This window comes from Fringilla coelebs (genome assembly GCF_963513975.1).
Source record: "Fringilla coelebs genome assembly, chromosome: 1".
Classification (NCBI taxonomy): Eukaryota; Metazoa; Chordata; class Aves; order Passeriformes; family Fringillidae; genus Fringilla; species Fringilla coelebs.
The window spans coordinates 20,111,900-20,134,958 of record NC_140028.1 but is presented as its reverse complement, the minus strand read 5'-3'; the positions used below and the strand labels follow the sequence as shown (position 1 = coordinate 20,134,958).

At 37.7% G+C, this 23,059-nt stretch overlaps 1 protein-coding gene across 1 annotated transcript in view; it reads left to right on the top strand.

The window, feature by feature from the left end:
• ZFPM2 (zinc finger protein, FOG family member 2) overlaps positions 1–23,059 on the top strand; it is a 307,035-nt gene that overhangs the window by 130,274 nt on the left and 153,702 nt on the right. Inside the window, exon 4 of the mRNA XM_084227111.1 lies at positions 16,318–16,436. Within this exon, the coding sequence (XP_084083237.1) occupies positions 16,318–16,436 (119 nt within the window). The remainder of the gene's footprint in view (positions 1–16,317; positions 16,437–23,059) is intronic.

The window sequence follows — 23,059 nt, the reverse complement described above, 5'->3', positions numbered from 1 at the left end:
TTTCTGGATCTGCACTTCTGAATGCCAGACTCTTTTAGGCTCTGGGAGAATATACTAACTAGTCTTGTCTATGGCACATCATTATACTGCATTAGTTTATCCTTGTAATGCATTGGTATGGTTTTAATATTACATAAAATGTCACTAGATTCCAGCATTGGTGCAGCTGTATCTGTAAAGCTACACAGTCCCAAAAACTTGTGAAACTCATTTTTTTTTCATTTCCCCATGAATCCACAGTGTAATGAAATGTATCAGTGTGAGGATAAATTATGGGTATGGATTTTTTTCATAATATATCTGGCAAGATAGCTCTGAATCAAATGAATAAATCAAGACTGTTTTTAGCCCTCCAATTCTGTGTGCTTAGATGTCTGTGGCTGATGAAGAGCCGTGTGCCAGGAATCAGGATTCTCACTGTGCCATCTCCCAGTCAATGCAGTGTGTATCCCTTGAACACAAAAAGGAAAATCACAATGAGTCAATCACTCTCTTTCAAGCTCTGCCTATACAGGTTGGTATTAAAGTGGCAGGAAAATGTGTGCCAAAAGTACACCGTAGTACAGTACTGTCAAACTTGGAGTGAAGAGAGGTATGTGAACAAAGCTCTAGGCAAAAGGGGAACCTTTGTGTTAGCCTCTCCAGTTAGAATTCTTCCCATAAAGTCAGGAATGTGGACTGGCCGACTGCCCTGGGGGATAATTTAGACAATTTGGAAGACCAAATTCAAAATGTTTGAAGTAATGTCACTGAGAATTGTCTGTTACTAGCATTGCAATATTGTTCTATACAATAATTGTCTGTTTAATCAGATTACAAAAGAAAACATTGACTGCCTGTGTACCTGTGTCCAGAGGAGTTTTTGTAGCCCATTCTTCTGTGCATCTTTTCCGTCATTCAGATTGTCATGTTATTTTGTAACCATGGAGAAGCAGGGAGGGATGCCTGTTGGTCGAATTTAGATTTCTCCGGCTGAGTGCAAACCAATTTTTGAGAAAAATGAGAAAACATTTCTTAATGTAAATTGTACTGTCACTCCCTTATATCATCAGTGCAAAATGGATTTCTTTCCAGATCATCTGAACTGTATAATTAGCATATTGTTAAAGCATAGGTTTGGATGTGCAATATTGTATACATTTTCAGTGGCTCAAGATAGATGCAATTGCATCAAAGAAACTAATAATTGGTCAAATAATAAAAGTTTTTTTTTTTTAAACTGAGGTATCTTGTAACAACTTTACCATATTTTTATCTAAAATTATTCTTGGTAATTTTTTTTTAATCTATCTGTGTTTTGAGTAGGGATGTTTGATGGAAAATGTAAATTACCATTGATTCTAAAATGGCATAGCCCTTCTGAATGGGATGACCCATTTTAGCAAGAGGATAGGATTTCAAGTCTATCATCATTTCCAGAAATATTGTGTGTGATTTTGGTGCTGTGCTCCCTATTGACTTAAGAAACGATCTCTTTACCGTACTTGTCTTATATTTCTCATATTTTCCTACTGTTTTGTTTTACAAAGGTAGGGATTAATTTGATATAAGTTGTCTGGCAGTCACAGTGTGCTTTTCATTGCTATTTTATGATGATTTATATGCTTCAGACTTCAGAATTATCCATATGCTATATTGCCCAGTAACATTTAAAAAATACAATATGGTTGCTGAGTTTAATTCATTTATCTTGCCTGGGTATTTGGAGCATGTATAAAATGTAACTTCTCCATCATGTCATAAAAAGTTATTGCACTCCTAGGATCATGAATTCAAGAAACATGACATAATAGACTGGCAAATATGGCCTTGTGTCTTCTGATGATGATCCAAATCCACCCACTTATCTTGATCTGCCTATATTGTTAACAACATGAGTTGTCATACAACTAATTTTTCATTTTAACTGTTCTTTATGTACAGTGCAGTGTAGAATTCACTTTTTATTGCCTTTTGGAGGGAAGTATCATACCTCTCAGTGAAATAATGGTTTTGTCAGACACTGGTATCTTTATTGTGTAGTGCTTTTAAATTCTACACTATTTATACCAAGCTCTCGTGGTGTAGGACAGGTGAGATGCGATGCCTGTTTCTCCCTGAGAATACTTAAAGCTTCTAGATACTGAAGTGTGCTGTTGATATGGTAGTTGTGTGGTCTGTGTTGTAGCTTTCAAAGAGAATTATTTTGTTCTTCTAAGTACTCTATGAAAGTGCAAAATGTAAACTGCCAGTGGAAAGGACAAACCTAAAGCTTCTACTTGCAGTCTTTGTATTGATTTGCCTGCTTCTTCCTACCATAATTATACTCATTCAAAAGTGCAGACATTGATTTGCTGTTGGGGGTTTTATTTCATTTGTGCATGACAAGGAGGAACAGAAATTCCATTGCATTGGTGCTAGTGTTTAGTTGTCAGGAGTTGCTTAAATGGGTGATTGTGAAAAAAGTCAAAGAACGATGCATGATTGCAAAACTCTCTGGATCCAAGAAGGTAAAAACAGATGACATACTGTCCTAGAATGACACTGAAGAGTCAGCTACCACTCAAATTGAAATTATTTTAATTGTTGTAAATATTTCTAGGAAGATGACAATAAATTAGAAAAGGTGTTCTCTGTGTACTTTGGTGGCAGGTAAGAAGGGAATAAATGGTTTGCTTTCTCATGTTACCTAGAATATTTTGGAACAACTGAACTCAGCATTTCAAAGGATTTGCTATTTTGTTGAGTGTATCTAAGAGATATAAAGCAATATATAAATAAATATTTTCTCACCTACCTAAATTTTTAATTGTTGTAATTTCAAGAGTGAAAGCATGCAATGTTTGAATTTAGATAAATTCCAAAATCAAATTAAAGCAAAGACCTCAACCATCAAGTACTATATTTGAAACCAATCTCTCTCTCCAGTTTTCTTTTCCTGTTAGGCAGAGAGTACAGGGTCTGAGCTTTGTTTAACTGCTCCAAAAAGTGATATGGAGTACATATCAGAAGCATAATCAACCCCCCCTTGCAAGCCTAATTGCAAGACAAAAAAGATGCAGGATATTTGAAAAGGGAATTCCTTTCAGAATGCCAAGGTTCGTTATTTTTTTGCTGTGTGGATTACAGTATCATGTAGAAGCTGTTGGTTTCTACTGACACAGATCCTTTTGTCTTAGATACTATACTTTGTAGATAAATACTTTGTCTTTCTGTCTATCTGTCTATCTATCTATCTATCACGCACATCTAAATATCCGGTTTACATTTTTTATATGTACATCTATATATGCAAGCACAGTTGAAGTCCCCACTCTGGATTGCATGCTATTTAAAAAGACAGGTCAATAAAAGGTGGGAGAAAGGAATTATTATTCCTTCCAGAGTTACAGAGAGATTTTGAGTGATATTGGATGTCCCATAGGAGGTAGGCTTAGATCCAATTTACCAAGCCCAGATCTTTCAAAGATTAAAACTAAAATGTTTGCTGCAAGACTGGCCTTCTCTAAAAGTCTGTGCATCTTCTTTATTTGATAGTTTCTTGGAACTGTTATTATGATATGCATGGGAAAGTACTTGCAAAGGCTTGAGCTACTTGTTTGTACTTTGGTACTGGCTTTTGAATATCTGACTCTCATTTAAGAAAGTAATTTCCAGTATTTTTTAATTGGTTGTCAAGAGGAGAAGACAGCATAAGCATATAGAAAGTACCAAAATATATCATGGCTATATTTGGCACAGTGGACTCTTTGTAAGCTGTGTGGGTTTATTTATATGTATGTTCTCACATATGAGTAAGTTAAGATGCTAACGTTATAACCCAGCCATAAAGATTTTTTTTGTATGAAATTATCTTATTGATTTAGAATTCTTACATACTTATAAATGTTTACAAAAAATGTGAAAAAAATTAAAACTTGTATAGAGCATAGAAAGCAATTTTTCTTCAGGTATAGTATTATTTCCTCCAATACTTTTATGTTTATTCACTGTACATCAATATGAAATTTACAAACTTGGAGTTTCCTTTTGTTTCATTGTGACCTTAATGCTTCTGCTGTAACTTGAAAGTTTCTAGTTTCAGCTTAGGCTTGACTGGCAGATGATCTGTGATCAACAGGGGGAAGACAAAAAGTTATAAATCAGTTGTGTGAGGGAGAGCATATGGGCCTTACTGCTCATGTCTTTTCTGACATTTGCTTCTGGACATTGTTGGAAGCAGTCACTGGGAGCTTGGGTATGACACAGTGCTGAGGAGGAGGACGAGGGCAACAGGGGGAGGACAGGTGGCAGCTGGACTGCCCAAGGAAGCAGTGTCCAGGGGACAGGAGATGGGTAGGAAGCTGGCTTTTATGGAGAGGTACTGGGATATAAAAAAGAGTGGTCCCAGCTCCTGCATAGAAGTTCAAACTTTTTCGGATACTGAAAGGCTTGTTTTTTAAAACCACTAACTGCAACATTGGTTATGTAAAAGTAGGATTAGTTTCTGCAGATATATTTTTCCCTTTAAGCTAATGCATTGTGTATCCTGTTAATGTACTTTGTTAATTGAGATGAAAACATATGGGGGAAAAACCTGGTAGAATCAAGCTTTCTCCAAGATTCCTTTTACAGCAAATTTTTGATAGGCAAATTGTCTGTGCCTATCAAAAAGGAATTGTTAAGTTGAAAAGTATGTGTGTACATCAAAGAAGTTGTCACAGTTAAAATAGAAATTTTCTCTTTGCATTGATGCATGTGATTTTTTAATGGGGAGGTTGAGAGGAGACCATATTTTTAGGGGAATTTTTACGCTATTACGCATGATTTTGTAAATTGCTGATTTTATTATCAGGGGAATAAAGATTCCAAACTGCATCTTTTTCAATATGATCATTTCATATGTACTTATCCTTTTTAACTCTATATATTTAATAATAGGCTGTGCTTCTTATATTCTTACAGTAAGTCACCATTGCAGGATAATAAGAAGCTGTTAAAAATTGACATTAATATTTTTAAAACATCATAATATAGGGGCGGTTTTAAGGCTTCAATGACAAAATAATTCTGTAGCCCAGATATATTTTGAATTATAATTCTTTAGATCACTGTTGACACTGTCTGTTTCATGACTATGTTTTGCCAGAAATACTTTCCTTCTTCTTCAAAATATGAGTTTATTTTAAGTATTGTGTTTTCAGAAGCAGTGATTGCAACTGTCAGGGGAAATTAGGGCTCCTGTCACTGGCACTGACTTCCTCTGAGACCCTGAGTTTCTTATTTAGGCTGAAATTTCTAGTAAGGCCGTGGAGCATGTGGACCTGTTCTCAGTCATGGTTTACAGACATAAAGTCTGAGCTGTGAAGAGTCAGTCTCAAGAGGTCATTCTTCAGGAACAAGACAGTCTATCTGCATCCTACTGCCACAGAACATGTGCCAGTGCTGGCTCTTCCTCAGGCCCCCCAGTCCCTGCATCTGTCCAAGCAGCAATGGGGTGTTCAAAGCCTGTGCTTGTAAAAGGGAGGGTGGTAAGGCAAGGCAGTTTGGGATGTGCTTTACACACATGGTGTCCCTGAGACTTACTCGTATGAAGGTCAAGATCATTCCTGTACGGAAGGCTGCCACAAGACCAGTATTCTACTTAAGTCTTATGTAAGCCTCAGAGTAGGATTTAGGCAGTGCTCTGGACTTGTGCTCAATCTCTGTTCAAGGGTTTATTTCACTCTAAGTTACAAGTCTGCTGTATAAGTGAGCATCACTCTTTATATCAGCTTCAAAGTCTGGGCTATGCTAAGATGTAGGTGCATGTGGAAGCAGTGTGGTGGTCCAGGCTGAGGCACTGAAGGGTCCTCTGGTCCATGTCCAACCCCAGCAGTCAGTTCCTGTCTGGCACCATGTTAAAAAGAGGTGCTGGTCACTGCTGGTGCTTGATCACAGAAGATGCAGATAAGCTCATAACTCATGAGTGCTGGAGCAGTGCACAGCCATGTGTCTGTTATGCATGGCCATCCGCAGCAAGTGCAAAGGAATTATTAATTTGAATCTTGATATTGTACATTATAGTTATACTACATTTATGTCTATTTATAATAATGTTGCTTTTCATATAAATTGCATTTATAATGGATGTGACTATATATTGCATGCATGCAGTGGAGCATAGCATTCAATCTCCCTTTGTCCCCGTCTCCCTCTCACTTTCCTAATCTCAACAATAACTAGATCTTTTCGATGGTTACACTAAATACTGATAAACTGGAGCCTTTACCGAGGTTTTTGTCTTTTTTTCTTTGTACTCTCAGAATTTTGTTGGAAACATTGAAAGGAAATAGGAAAATAATTTTAAAGCATCTGCTTCTTTTGCAAGACATTTGGCCAGTTTGGCTCACATACTTTTAGCTAGATATTGGTGTCTAAGCAGTGGCTTCATAGCTCTGAGTATGCATATCTGATAGAAAGCAAATAACTTATCTGCTGTTACACAAATGAGAGATGAAAATGGATCCTTCTATCTCGAAGCATAAGTACTGTAAACTGAGAAGACACCACAGATACGGTCACAGATGATCTCATTGCTTTGCATTTAGAGTAAAAAAGAATACTTTTCAAAACATTTTTGCTCATGTAATATATTTAATTATATAACTATGCATGCATCAATCTTCATAGTAAGTTAACTTCAGTAGCTTTTTACATTTACTGACAACACAGGCTGCATTGATATTTGTCATTTTTTCCAAGTAAAAAAGGGATCCAACAATTGGGTAAACATGCAAATACTTGTGTAAATAATACAGTAAAAAAAAAAAAAAAAGAAAAAAAAAGCATCTTCCAGTTAAAAGGATTCCAAAAAGTCCTAGGGAAAGGTTTGTGTAGGTGATGGTGAAATATTAGATTTTCTCCCATGCAGAATAGCATCTATGTCAGAAAAAAACTTCCGTCTGAGTTATGTAAGCTGTATTTTCAGCTGTGCCCATTTCCTATTGTCTTACATACAGTGCTTCATAAACCTCTAAGTGTATTTCAGCTACATGAAGCAAAGAAAAAGCAGACAGACTCAGAACTGAAATGTTTTTGCATATATCGGGGAGAATCTGCACACAAAGGGACATTTATCAGGGGCTGCTATTCCTCTGCTGAGCGAGGGAGCATACCCAGGAGTGTCCAGAAACAGATGATGATCTTATCAAGAAAACCTTCTTCAGTAATATTGTCAGCCTGCTCTTGCCAAGTCTGGCATTTCAGTATCCTGTGTATTCATGATGGAGAGAAAGGGAGCACAGCTGTGCAAGCTGCAGGTAGCAGGGATGGAGAACCTGCTCACCTGCTGGGTCTGTGCAGTGCTGCAGTACAGCTGGGAGTCGTGTTTGCCACTATGGCCTGCCCATGTGAGAATGCAGTTTGCACTGCTCCTCTCATGGAGAGCTGCAGTTAGAGCTCTTTGGCTACACTGCTGCTCTTTGGGGATTTTTTTTTTCTGTATTTTTGCAAGTACTTCTATTCCAGGTTTACCTCAACGTATGGAGGCAGTAACAAACCTCTTGAACTATGCAAAGATGGAAAACAAACAAAAAAAATTCTTCTTTTAGGAGATGTGGAGTTAGAAAACGGAGTGTTAAATTGTCCTTGTAGTTAGTAGACTTGAAAACTAAAGATCTTTTCTTCTTATTTCATTTCAGGATCAGGATTTTGCCATCATGGCTGGGTTTCTTTTGCCTGTATCTGTAGACTAGATGCTGGTATAAACACAGTATTTGCTCTATTGTGTGGAATGTGACTCTGAAGCAAGTGAACAAACCTTTGGCATTATTAGCATATATTGAGTAAATGTATTTTTCTTTCTACTTCTGTCCCTTTTTTTTTCCTTTGAGCATGTTTCTGTAAGTTTAGTGAAGCAGTCCAAATAAAGGAAAAGTCTATAGAGCTGAGTAAAAATCTAAAAATCTAATAAAATTCTAGCAACCGTGTTCATTAGGTACTCCCTCCTTTCTGACTTCTGGGGAAGAACCAGTACTTTTAGTTCACCTTAAACCATAAAAAATATTTTGATGGCATATGTGATGAAAAATTATTATTTAATTGGTCATTTCCATTTCTTTACTAGCTACTCAATTTATGTACTATTAACATTTATTCAATTAATTGCCCTCCCTTCTAGTTCCCCCCCAAATGTAGAATTAGCATTGTCATTTCAAATTGGTGCAGATAGTGTTCACCACGATAGGTCTGTGTTTTTCTAATCTGGGATATGATCCTGTACTGCTAAATTCTGTAGATTACAGGAGTGTGAGGTGCTGTAAGAAGGTAACTTTTTTCTTTTGCATTCATTTTATGTAAGTAAAAATCTCAAATAGAGAATTTTTGAAGTGTCAGTCGCTTCTTTTGGCACTATGGTCTCTGAATGCTGTGCTTGTGCTGCAAAACGTAGTGCACATTTGCATCAATGAAGTTAGCTGTGTATTTCAGTTGTAAATCTGAAGCAGTTCTCTACCCATACCTGAGGTCACATCAACCAGTCAGTGTTGTGGGCATAGCTGGAGCCTGGTGTAAACTAGATAACCAATAATGAAGCTTTTTCTCAAAAATGTTTTGTGGTGCACATGGTGATCTGGCTACTTGAATGTAGAGAAAGGGTTTGATCAAATGTCAGGTGAAATCACATCTGTAGGTGCAGTGTAGACACACTTCAGTTTTTCAGTTTAGCCAGTATTCAGCTGAGCAATGAGATATTAGAATAAGTATATTTTATTTTAGTGGTTTAGCTTATGAATTAACACTGTAATAACACAGATGCCTTGGCTAGAAAATAGCAGTGTTTGCATTCTAATTCTAAATAGGAATTCATGCACTTCTCTTGTGTTTCAGATTTGTAGATAAATGTTTCTTCTCTCACTTTGGCAAGTTTTCTGCATCCCAATTATCTTGAATATCTTATGATCCTCTTTTTTCAGGTGCTGTCTTTCTGGCCTGATCAGACCCAACTTGAGTCTTCAGACGGCTGTTTCCCTAGACTTCTTCTCTCGTGCTTTGTTTCTTAAATTTATTTCTGCCCTCTCTCCCTGCTCTGCCCGCCCTCCACTCATCCTTCTGTGGTCTTCTTTACTCTGAAAATCTTTGCCTAGGCTTTCCCTGTCCTCACTTTCACAATATTTGTTCCTTCCCTTTATTGCCTGATGCAGGACAGCGCTGTGGCAGATAAGGATAGCACCTGCACTCTCTGCCATTTGCAGTGCTAGCAGCAGGTAGAAGAGATAAAGAAACTCTGCTTCTGACTTTCAGGGCCCTAAAGAAAGGTAGGCAGCAGCAAGTTTTTTTGTTATAGAAAACGGAGAAGGCTTTTCATTTGTCATCCTTACCTAGAGTGCACAGCTGCCCTGTGGGAATATTGTCCAGATGCAGCAATGTTAGGCAGCTGGGTTAGGCATGAAGCAGCTTGTGGCAGCTTCTCCTGCATGGTCCTTGCTGTCTAGACCTGCTTCCAAGCAAAGGCAAAGGAGATCAGTACATTAGAGCCACAAGTACCTCTGGCCTATTCTTGTGTCTACTTCCCTCATGGCTGAAGTTTGGTTAACTCTATTCCTTAAGTGGGATGTATACAGGAAGGAGCAGGGCTGAGGGAAGGAGTTGCTGGTGGGTGGCAAAAACTTCAGAAAAGGAAAAAGGATGCTATGTTCAGAAGCCCTCCACCACCTCAGTGGCAGCAGAATAGCAACCCTCCCTCCAGGGTGACTCCAATCCAGAGCTGTTTTCTCAGTTTTCAGTCCTGAATCTGTTCCTCCTTCTATCTTTCATGTCCTAACACTGTCCTGCCCCATCTTTTGGGAAGCAAAATTAAGTTTTGCCTTTGCTTGTGGACAACCTAAATAACGTCTGATTTTGCCAAGACCCCTGAGAATGCCGTTTTTGTAGCAAAGCAAATGATAAAATTTCTTTCAAAAACTGACTGTAATTTAGACCATTTCTGCTTGTACTCAGTGGGAATTTGTCTCATATGTATGTGACTTCCTAGTAAGATAAGTACAATTTTTGTGTCCCCCAGTAGCCTTGTAGTGTTGCAAATCAGACTGTACCTTGACACGGCCCAGGCTGCACTGGCTGCAGAATGGGTACAGTATTGTCCCCTGTGAGAATTAGGTAACATGATGTATTAAATCCCTGACAAACACAGTAATGGGAGCTGCTTTGCCATTATCAGGGATTTTTAAATTGAAGGTGGTGAGATGCTGGAAAAGGTTGCCCAGAGAGGTGGTAGATGTCCCATCCCTAGAAACATTCAAGGTCAGGTTGAAAAGGGCTCTGAATTACCTGATCTAATTGAAGATGCCTCTTCTTGGTGGAGGAAGGTAGGACTAGATTACCTTAAAGGGTCCCTTCCAACCCTATTCAAAAATGCATTTCATCATTCTATGAATTGTCTGTTACCTAATATTCTTCCACAGTAACACAGACAAGCATCTAGTCAGTGCTGGAAGAGGATTTGTGCATTCGTTCACTCATTCATTAATTCATTCATCATGAAGTGCCATAGCACAGCATATTTTGGGTTACTGCCTTAAGAGTCACAGTTATTTGTTCTTGGATTTTGGACTATTGACTGAGTCCTGTGGAAGGGGAATGTTACTGTTTCACCATTCCCATTACGTTATCTTTTCCAGTGCAATTACCAGCTAATTCAAAGCTCTTTGTGTTAAGCTAATAGCTTTTGACTCTCTGCTGTCAGCCACTCCTCTTTGTGCACTTTTCATATGGTTTACCAGTTCCCCTACCACTTACCTATGAGGATCATTTATTTTTTCTCTGAGTAGATGCTCATCATAGACAAATCATTAAATGGAACATCAAAGAGATCCCATCTGTTAGAGTTGCATATGGGTAAGATCACAATTATCGAAAGCCTTTTTTTTCCCCTTATGCTTATCCGTACAATAAATGTAGTTGTCAGCAGGATAAGTTCACGCATCGGATAAGGTCACAATTTCATTTAGTGACAACTTCCAACAGCCTGAACTTACAAGGTTCGATTTATTAAAGAGTCAGAAGGGATAAGATCACTGCATGGCCAGCCTGATTTATCAGGGTTTGACTGGAGTACTTGAATAGAGAATGTCGTATTTCAAGTTTATGTTCAAAACTGTAGTTTAGTGTGTGTTATGTCTCACAGACTTGAAAATTGAGGGAGGAGAATTTACAGGAAGTATCTCAATAATGCAGTTTATGTCAGCCAAACAAGTGTGTGAGCACTGAATATTGGATCTCCCTTATTAAGAGTCACAGAAGTGGAAATGGGATAGTTCTCCACTATCGGTGAATTGCTATGTGCAGACCTACACATATTAGTTTGTTATAATGGAAGCAATCACCAGCCAATCATTAATTGCAGATTCTTCCTGTGCATATAGGACTGCAGGCAGGTACTGGGTTCTGCGTTGGGCAGCACTTTAGAACTGAGAGTGTTTTTAACTAGCTCACTCTGACTTCAGAGCAGTCCTTGTTTGAAACTACAACGTACACAATTTCTCTGCCATGCAGAAATGCTCATTAGAGAGCCAGGTGGCTGTGGGCTGGAAACATGCAAAGAAGGAGCCGTTTGCTTGTGGAAATTGGTAGAGCCTCATGATGTCAAATAACCAGTTTCTAATTGTAGCAGAGGAGGAGCTTACTCATTGTTTCGAATGAACTCCACTTAAAAAGCTATTTTAAATTAAGAAAAAAACCCCAAAACTATGGCCCAAAGCTATCAGTGACTTGCTTAGGAGTCTTAAATGCGTATGAATCTGAGTACAGTTATTTCTGAATGTAGTTCTCCTTATGTCCCACAAAAGCTGTTCATCATTCACCTTCAGGTATATACTCAAAGCTTTATTTCTTACTCCAGAATGTAGGTAGATAGATGAAAGTCAGTGTTAGTTTGTTTCAGAAGTACTATATATAGTTGAATTTTTCTGGTAGTCAGACTGTGCTCAAATCCTGTTAATGGCCAAAAGCTGCTGTTGGATTCCTGTGTACTCTGTGTTTTGGAGAGAGTTTTTTAAATTTTCCTGATTGTGCTGTAAAAGAATACAAAGCTAAACTGACTTCTCTACCTTCTGTTTAATGAAAGCCCTGTGTGGCATGCCTGAAACAATGTATGCATGTATGGAAAGAATCCTAAATTGAGTCCTTTCCTTCTGGTTTCCTAGCCACCAAGGTGGCCTAATATCTTAAAAGCCATGGGATGTTTTATAGCTGTACTAGTGAGTCATGACTTGAGGCTTCTTTTACAGTGCAGCTATCATAAGTCTTTGAGTAATCACAGACTTTAAAAGTATGCTACATCAACAAGATAAGAGAAACAGCCCACAGCACTAACAGCATTATCTTTTACCAAAATTGATTAGCCCATACTATGTGTCTCAAATATTTTGTATAAACTTACTCAGCAAGCTGGAAATAAATGTGTTTCTGAAGAACAAGCTGGGGGAAAAAAACCCAAAAACCCGCTTGCTCCATAGCAAGTAAAGGGCAAGTAAATATCACTAAATGAAGTGTCTCTTAAGTGATTTTTTTAGGCTACTCACAAAAACTAAAAGCAGAACATCACTTCCTCTCTACTTATATTTCTTAGTGCTGCCTCTGTCATACTTCTTGCTGTCCTTTTAAGAGAGCTGACAAGTCTGGGATGAAGAGAGTAAAACTGCTTCTCTACTTTGTGTGGAAATTATGAGTATATCACATATTTTATTCCAGGGGTAGGAAGGAGTTCTGTTATAATTTGCTTTTTTGTGAAGGAACTTGTATTCAGTACTGAGATGGTCTGTTGCAATTGCTGATTACTGGAGGCACCTAACAGTGTTTGGCACAGAATTTTCTGCTTCCTTTGGGTTTGAACTTGGATTAAAGAAGGCTGCAGCAGCTTTTCATCCTTTCTTTTCTTTTCCTCCCCACATGTTGGAATTTCCATGGACAAGTATGTGTGAAGAGTCAGTACCAGCTGAGTCTTTACACTTCTTACTGTGAGTGGTGATACAGCAATGAAGTCTCAGATCCTCTTCCTTCTCCTGATGTAATCTGTGAAGATTCTGAGCAGTTGTGCAGGGGATGGTAGCTGTAGAGAGCACTTCAGATTTACATCTGAACTTCCTCTGGGGCTGAAGGGGAAAATCTTGTCTTGCTGACACATTTTTCAAACCCTTTTAATTAAGAGTCACAGGGTGAGGTTCTCATTTTCCAGCAAACACCCTTGAAGTCACACATTACATGGGGCTACAGGTATGGCATTTTAACCAGCATCCCTGTGGGAAGTCAGCAATGAGCAGGGGACAGCTGCAGTTACATCAAGTGGGAGACTGACCCCCTGCCTGCTGCAGTTGTGGTACCATTCACCAAATAGGAAACTTCAGAGGGAAAAAACATTGTAAATAAATGCAGAGAAGTTGCAGGCAGTGTTAATTTTTTTTCCTCTGAAAAAACCAAAGACATTCAGATGGGAAAAAAAAAAAATCTTTGCCAAGGACTAAATTGTAATGTGCTGCACCTTGTATAAGCATAACCAGATTGCCTTGTTTTACCTAAAAATGCAAGCAGATTGTCCTTCCCAACTCTGACATTCACCCATAGCATTAAAATGGCTGCTGGTCATGGTGAAAAGAGAGAAATGTATCTTTTTTTGCAATAAAGAGAAACAGAAAGGTTTTGCAGCAAAACATTTTGTTACACTGTCTGCAATCTACTCCACTTTGGTGGTGTTCTAAGTGGGTGGGGAAGCACAGCAGTTTCAGAACAATTCAGCATGATGTTACCCCATAGGCAGTACATTTCAAAGTATTCATATATATTGAATATTGCCTGAACTACAGCTTGGAACTGTAACAAAAGAGAACAAGAGAGAGAATCCATAGTATTTAATTATCAAGAGAAGGGAAAAAAATATCTATTTGGAAAAAAAAAAAAAGCTTGTTCTTATGCTTGCCTCAAATCTGAACTACTTATCAGGTATAAGATTCATGTTATTAATTTTATTTTAAATATAATGTGTAATGATGTGTACCTTAAAACTTTGCTAGCTTTTTGGATATCAGTGGTTGATCTGCCCTAAGTTTGTCGTTCTTAATCCATTAAAAGACAGGCCTGCTTGTAAATCCACAGGTACAGATAAGGAGTCACTGTTTGACTGTGTCTGAACCCTTTTCAAATGAAAAATGTCAGTGGCAGAAAGGGAGGCTGAATTATTTTTTAAAAGGGTTTTCAAAGATTCTCATGATTCCTCTGGTATCAGTTAAATGTGACATGTCCATAGACATGGCTGTTTTTTAGTGTGTAAAAGCAAGCAAATGCTGCAGTTTTCATCTCTCTGTAGAGAGAAAATGCTGCAGTATGGCTAAGTGATAAACATGTTACTTTGCAATTTCTCTCTTCCATAATTAACATATAAAGAGATTTTTTAAAGCTAATACAATTTGTAACAATGTGACTGTGAGAAGGAAAAAAATGTTTTTATGGTTGCTTGGTTTGTTTTTTTCTCTGTTTGGACGCATATATGTCACATGTGTAAATTAGATATAATTAATCCATAAGCTTTCCTGCTCACATACTGTCTCTTAAAATGTCATAGCACTGTCATGATGAGGACTCACCCACATACAGAGAAGCTTTTGTAAACCAATACAGCTCTATTTCCTAGATTTGTTCCAGTTTGCAGGAAGGATCTGATGCACGATTTTACGTAGTTTTGTAATCTGCAACACTCAGAGGTGAAATTTAGATTTCTGTGCTTGAAAATGGAAGCTGGAGCCAGCTCTTCTCTTTGGAAGATGGTCAAGGTTAACCCCTGTGGACAAGTAAAAGCTTTGTAGCCTGACTGCAATGTAAATCCAGGCATCCAGGGCAGCGTTTAGCTGGGGGAAATTGTGGAGGCTGCCGGTGAGCCAGGAGGAGTTACTCACTTCCTTCAGCCCAAGGTTCATTTCACAACAACCACCAGTTCTAAATCTGGGACAAATTGACTCCTTGCACAGTTGGACTTTGCTGTGTTTGTGGAAAAGCACCATCCTTATTTGGGGTGGAGTTGTTGAGACGTGCTGATGCAAAAGACAGGAATCACTGTTGCATTGGTTTGCTATGGAAAGGGAGCAAGGGGCTTTAGCAGTCATGGAAAACAAATGATGGAAAAATCATGGCTCTGGTGAAGTGGAGGTGAGCTCTGCTGCTCCTGAGAACCACAGATTTTTTGCCTACCTTTAGGAAGGGCAAAGCTTGGAAGTACAAGAGCATGGAAAAAAGCAGTCCAAACATCTAACAGGAAAAGTACAGATCAGCCTGTCCTTGTTCCATTGTATCCCTATGAAAGTCTGAAACCAGAATTTATTTAGAAAATAGTGTTAGAAATTGTGTATATAAATATAACTGTTGCTGTATTTTTAAATGAAACATTTGTTCATAAAAAGTAGTCTTAGTGAAGAGACTGGTTTCTAAGAAGAGTTGTCCAGACTAGTTTTTTAATCTTGAAACAAAATGAAAAAAAAATGGGGTGGGAAAGGTGGTGACTGAATTTTATTTTTCCCTCCGTGGGAATGATGAATTGTGTTATTCTTTCTCTTTACTGAAAAATCCAGAAAAGTTAAGGTGAGCTAAAGCAAAAATTTCTCTTTTGAGTGGTTAATTTTGAAGTCTTTGCTTTCAAAAAGAAAATTTATTTAAAATAAAAAAGAAATAATGCACTAAAAATAATTCAGCACTGAAAAAAATCATCATACAGCTTTCCCATTGTTTTTACTTATTTTGTCTTATAACACTAAGCTAACAATTAAAATTATTTTTTGTTTAATTCTGAAATCTTACTGCCTGGAAAATCTCAAAACTTTAAAATCCCTTTTGTAACTGCAGTAAATGCTTTTAGTAGTATCTTGGAGTTTTAGTGAATTTTTCATGGCTATATGCTGTTTTTCTCAAATTTTTAGTTGTTGCATGCTTCAAAATGGGATCTTGTGCAGCAAAATGCATCAAGGAGGTTAATGCACCAGGTGTGGCTGCTATTGGACTCTGTTTTCAGCTGTCATTTCCCCCTTCCTCAGCACTTCTTAAGAACTCTTATGGAATGCTATTCTGAATAAAATTGCTTTCAAACTCTAATGTGTGTGAAAAGATGCAAGAAAGGAATGGGACTTTCTGAACCAAATTTGAATATAATTATAAGGGAAAAAGGTTTGTTTTTCTTTTGCAGGATGACAAGATCAGTTGTTTTTCAGACAAGCATAATTAATTCTCATTATATTGGTCCTCAGAACACTGTGCTTGTGAAACCAACACAAAGGGAGAGGTGGTTGTTGTCAAGGCATGAGTGAAAGTACTCTCAACACTGCTTGTTTTCTTTGTTTGCAGGAGAGTTGGAGGTGGTCCAGAAAGACGGGGAGCGCAAGATCCAGAGCCGGCAGCAGCTTCCGGTCGGAACAACATGGGGGCCTTTCACTGGGAAGATGGATCTGAATAACAACACCTTGGTATGTAGATGTGCTCTGCTTTGTTGTGCTGTGTGCCATCCTTCAGGGAGCAGCCTGCATTGCTCCTCAGACGGAGCGTTTGGAAGCAGGCGTTGTTAGCTTCAGCGGACAGTGCTATTTGGCTCTTCTCCAATTCGTTCATCTGTGGCAACCATCCACATGAAGTTATTTGGAGCACAGGTTAATGGTGTTTAACTTGTTCTTTTACTGAAGGGAAATGTCACTTCCTTGTTTGCTGAACCAAGGTGTTGTGTTCCAGGAGTAATATCTGGGGGTTTTTTGTGGCTTTTTAAATTTTTCATAGTATTAATTGTTGAATACTTAATATATAGTAAAGAAATGTATCAAAAATAAATACAATTTTTAAGATAAAGTTAATTAAATTTGCCTTAATGTAATTGAACACAGCAAAATCTTCCATCAAATTCACATTTTTTTGAAAAGCATCAAAAGACACCTGTCATATAATATATTCTCAATTAGCCTCATTTTTTATTCTGATTGCATAAAGTATGTAGAGCATTTTACTTTAAAGTAATGCTCTCGCTTCATTGCACTGAAAATCATGTCATTTCTAGGTCTTCATTTCATCTTTGTTTGTGCTGGTTTTAAGTCTGAGCTTCAATATTATTTGTGTATAGTTCAGATTAATTTTCTGAAAATATCAGGAAGGAAACAACTAATATCTCTAGAAAGGTTTAAACAGTCTTGGAACATGCATTGCCCTGTGGGACACTTCTGAAGAACCATTATCTGCAGCTGGATCACTGTTTGCTATTACAGACCTTGTATTGAATGTATTTAGCTTCAAGACTTGTGGAACAGTTCCACAGGAAGGGATTACAGTCATTTTGGGTGCACACCTCTGTGCTGCAAATGGAGAAACTGAGATTCCCAGTGTTCCCCAGCACTGGGGATCATCCTGCCCTTGGAGGAGCTGAAGAGAGTGAGGAGCACTGAGCTGGTAATGAATCATCTGGACAGTGTGAGAAAGGGGTTATGTGGACAGGGGAGACAAAGGGGGAAACTGATTTTCTTCAACTCCTCTCTGGAGAATCTATGCCTGCATAATGGAGTTCTCTTTCTAAGGGTTACTGGATAGGATGCATGTTACTTTTGGTAAATATGCATATTAAAATTTGGGGGAAGCATTATTCTGAGTACATAGTATAGCATGGTATAGTATAGTATAGTATAGTATAGTATAGTATAGTATAGTATAGTATAGTATAGTACAGTATAGTATAGTATAGTACAGTATAGTATAGTATAGTATAGTACAGATATAATGCATAGTAGACATTTCAAATCTTACTATTTTGTACTCATTAGTGTAATTTAATCATCAAATGGTGGTAAGAAGTGTTACAGAAAGTGACATGGAAACTTTGTCTAAATTTCCAAGAGTTCAGTATTCCCAATCCAGATCAGATTTCTCATTCAGGCACCTGAATAAAGAATAGATTTTCAGAAGGACTGCAGAGTCAAGGCACTTTATTTGTTAGAATGGAAAAACTGGAAAATTTGAACTTGTCTCATTTTTTACTTCCATTTAATTTTTATTTCTTCATCTATTTTATTATTGGCCTCTCATCATTCTCAAAATGTTTTTCATGAAAGGCCATATGTGACAACCACCTGTAATTCAAATAATTTTCTGAATCCCAGTATAACTAGTTTAATCACCTTTCATATAACAGAAACCTTAGTCATGTTGTAGCTCAAAATGTCTCCAGAATCCATACTGTAGAGAAATGCTAGTTTGGTTTTGTCCACTTGTTCCACTTCATCAGGTATATACAAAATGCAGATAATGTTTAAATGTGGGAGGTGGTACTGATTTTCTCTTCTCTATAAAATGTATCTTTATCAGATATTCTTAGAATGCATTTACAACATGTTAGCAGCCAATCATACAATCATTTTGTATCTCTTTTTTTTTTTTTTTTTTTTGGATGGAGTTGTAGAACCCCAACCCTAGCAGAACCTTGCTTCTCCCTTAATAGCACAGGAATGTTTTAAGATCTGTTATTACTTTTAAAATTCTTTTTAAATTTGAGCAAATACCATTTTTGCTATATCAAAAGCATTTAGTTAAGAATAGTTGGGTTTTAATGAACTGGTAATAGAGCAGTGTGCAGAACTGACTTTTAATTTTTTTTTGTAATGGGCTAGAACAGTTTTCTCAGTATAGTTCACAGAGATGTGCAATGAAAATCTTCAGGACTTTTTTCTTACTAAACTGGAAAGATACTTTTTTATTGTCAAATTAAAAATCATAAAGTCTATTTTTACTAATACCTGAAAGATTTTACTTTTGTTTTGCCTACAAATATAGACATATTTGGAAATCTGAAAAAGTTTCTCTAAAGAGAATTTTAGTTCTCACAAATATTGTTTTGTCCCCTGAGCAACTCCATTCCTTGAAAAAGTCAAAACTGAACTGGGCATCATCTTGAGCAATCTGATTTAACTTCAAAATTGCATCTGACTTTGACATTTGCCCTGCTTTGAGCAGGACTTTGGACTGGATGACCTCCAGAGATCTCTTCCAACCTGAGTTATTCTCTGATTCTAAGTATTTTTTTCTTTTTCTCAAATATCAGATGTTTCCTGTAATCCTACATTTGTTACTTTAAAATGCCATGTGAAGAAATACAAACCTTTTGATGCAACTTTAATTTGCTGTTAAAGCAACAAAACTCCTAGATCAGAAACACTAGCTTCAACATGGTTTTCTTTTATCTTTTTTTTTTTTTTTTTGTCTTGAAATTATTCTGGATTTTTTTATGGTTTTTTGACCTATTTGATTACTTATCTCACTATTGTACATGTTCTCTGTTGTTCATCAGGGGAGTTGGGATTCTTAGGTTATTTGTATCTGTTTTGGGAAGCTTATTTGGGTAGAGCCTCACATCCCTAGATTCAATCGAACTTTCACATGAGGAGCTGAAAACAACTTTATTTCATTTCTGAATGACAACCTCAAATATTATACTGCTATAAATACCAAATTTTTGGAGATGAGTTTTAATGGGGATTTTTTTGTACAGAGAGAAAAGGAAAGAAAAATTCAGGGATCCCCATGTGAATAAATATCATAACTTTTGCATCTGCTACCCTTATTGGGAAATCAGTTTGTGTCTGACTACAAGTATCTTACCTGACTGTACTGTTTAGTGGTTGCAATATGACAGTGCCTCACAGGATTCATTCATGCTGTAACAGTCAGAGCTTGCTTATTCCCTTTGCACTCTGCACTGAATGCAGCCTGTACATGGAATATCCTGTTGAAGTGCTTCTTGTTTCCAGCTGCATTGCTGAATACGGTCTTGCTGCTGTTGGTGCATGAGATGGAGCAAGTTAATTAATTCAGCACGGTATTTAATTGAGTCACCATGCCAGATGTCAATTACATTTTAGATCTTTCAAGTTTCTGTCTTGAAATATGTCAGCAGTGCGCATCTCAGAGTAGTGGAAGACTGGGTACCTTGAACAAAAATGAGTTAAATGCTGTTCACAATTGCAATAGGAGTAGCAGGTGTTGATATCATCAACAGTGTTGCAGCACTGTTGGGAAATATGGTAGAGCAAGATCCACATCAGGACCTCAAACCAAAGGTAGACTTGAAAGAGCTCAATGGCTAATAAAGTTCTAAAGTTTTCTCATCTAGGAATTTAGCCAATAGTCATGAATTGCATACAATTACATTATGAAATAAGGAATGCTATTGTTATGGTTACTGTTGATGCAACATCTGCATGCAGCCAGCAGAAAATCCTAAGACATTGTTTTTAGCAAGTGAGTCTCGGATCTTAAAACTTGTCTAAGCATTTCAGTTTTATTTCAGTTTGACCTTAAGAACTTGTTATATCATTCTTTACTATTTGTAGATACCTACATAGATACTTCTATTATATTTAAATGATAGACCTCTTATTTAGATACTTTTAAATATCTGTTCCTGTAATTTTGCCAAACTACCAAAATTCCTCTGCTCTCAGCCGCATGCATAATTTGTATCTGTCAGCACAATTGGGCATGGAGTTTACTGCCTTCCATTTCCTTCCACTACTTTTACTTTCCATCTGCTGTTTGATAATAATTGAGTAGTCCCTAGAAAATTAAATGCATAGGAATATCTTTTCATGCCTAGAAAATGAATGTCTACACGTTTCCAGATTCTGCTTGAGATGTAATATAATCTCCCTGTTTAGACAAACATGAAGAGTTTAGACCCATGAAGAGTTTGAACAATACTACTGATAGGTGAGAACTCAGCTGTAGAATGGAAACAGCACAATTTGACCGTGAAGGCTCCAAATCTGTGTATTGCTGCATCACAGAAAAATCAGTAGTTCATGGATACCCACAAATAGATAGAAATATATTTTGATGCATCAGCCTACTAGTTTGTGATTCTTGTCTAACAGGAAAGTGGGTTTGCACAAATGCTAATATGACCAAGCTGGTGAATAGAGCAGAAGACCTCTCTAGACTGGACAGACAGACCACTGAAAGAGGAGCTGCTGGGTGTAAGCAGATCTAATTCAAGGCACTAGCAACCTAGTTAAGCAAAAGCTGTTCACTTGCTTCTTTCAGCTGAAAATATTTTCCCTGTTTGAGGGGACAGCTTGATGGGAATGAGGCCCATGGAAACAAAAAGCAGCCCTGAACCACGTAGCCCACGATGGATGTCGAACAGTGGTCGCTCCGGCAGGAGTGTGGAGGCGTTCCAAGAGGCCTTTTCCCTTGGCTGCTGCCATCTAGTTTTTGGTGTTAATCTGTGCCCATGGCAGGGTTTTGCAAAGCAAAACAATGATCAGCTGTATTCAGCTCGCCATTCTCATCTCCTTGTTGCAGGGAAGAGCGTGCGGGGCAGGCCTGTACGAGCCTGATAAGGAAAAGAGGATTCATTGTGGATGTGAAGAGAATCCACAGGAGAAGAATGTGCAGGGTTGGGCCAGGCAAGAAGGAGGACACAGCAGGGACCCTTAAATGGGATCTGGGAGGTTCAACACCAAAGAGACATCTCTGGAAGATGCGCTGGTGGAACTGTTTGACTGGGTAGTGTGCGAGGGCTCAGGAGCCAAGGTTCAAAATGCAGTAAAGTTATTCACTCACTGATCTGTGGCTGGTCACTTTGGGTCAGAAACCTCATGTCTGTAGTAAACAGTGACTTTTAATCTTCAGAGATGCAGAATGAGGCTCTTCTGGGGACTCTTGTTGGAGAGGGTCAGTAGTCTGTCCGTGGCCAGGCTGTAGCCAGTCCTTTGTTACTTTTTCTCTTATTCAAACATGGAAAGGGATAAGGTAGATTTTATCTTTAGATATTTAATTGCAAATGGAGAATTTGGCTCCTAATAGCACAGAGAAATTTTTATATTTTGTTACCAAAAATAGTGTACTGAGTAATGAACCTTGATTCTCATCTTTGTTATGTTACTTTTATTCCTTTAAATATTTCAAGTGGCTACAAACACATTTCTTTCTCATTTTCACTACTGTTACTGTCAGTCTCCATGTTTTGAACTAGTTTAAGATTGCTTCCTTCCGTCCCAAATATGGGCAGATGTTATTGTTCCAGCACTTAGGACAGCGCATGATGTCCCCCAACAGCTACCTGCTGATGCTCTGTGCATGTGTTGGGATTGGCTGCTTAGAACCATAGAATCATTAAGGTTGGAAAACACCTTTGAGATCATCAAGTCCAACTGTTAGTCCAGCAGCACTGTGTTCACCGCTGAATCGTGTCCCTGTGTAACACATTCAGATGTCTTTTGAACACCTTGGGGATGGGGATTCCACAAGTTCTCTGGGCAGCCTGTTCCAATGCCTGCCAAAGTGAAGAAAATTTTCCTCATATCTGGTGTAGACCTCCTCTGGCACAACTTGAGGCCTTCCAGACTGAAATATTTAAAAAAATGTTAAGATATGCCAAGATGTCCACATGGCCATTCACAATGATCTTTGAGAGCACATCACCTCACATTCCTTCATCTTTTACCAAGTGTTCTGCGTTTATATAGACATATAGTTTAGGAGAATGCAATGACAAAAGAACCATTGTTTAAACTTTCATGCGCAGTTTTACTTTAGATGCTATGTTTTTACTTAAAGAAGTTATTTCTGCTCTTTTATTTACATTTACACACATTTAACCAATGCTGAAAATATGACAGCAAGATGTGGTAAGGATCTGAATAAACACCCTATTTTGGCAAAATCCAAAAGCATTTTTTTCCAACTTGCAGAAGTAGTTTCCAGGTCTCAGATAGGGGATGAAGCAACATGGTACAGTAGAGAAGAACCTTAATCCTTCTCTTCTGTGTAAATGCTATTTTTACACTGGTGTTAGCACTGCACACCTTACCAGAGCCTTCATTTTAAGTTATTAAATATTTAAAGAACATACAAGTAAGACAGGATTCATTCTTCTTTTTTTTTCCTTTCATTTATTATTTGGTTATTTCCAGAATATAAACAGGGGATTTTTATACAAAATTGTTTTTGTTTTTTAACCTTGTTTCCTTAACTATAGGCCTTTTTTGAGACTGCACTTACCCACGGTTCATTTTAACAGCTGTTTATCCAAATAGCAGAGCTTTAACATTTCTTTAAA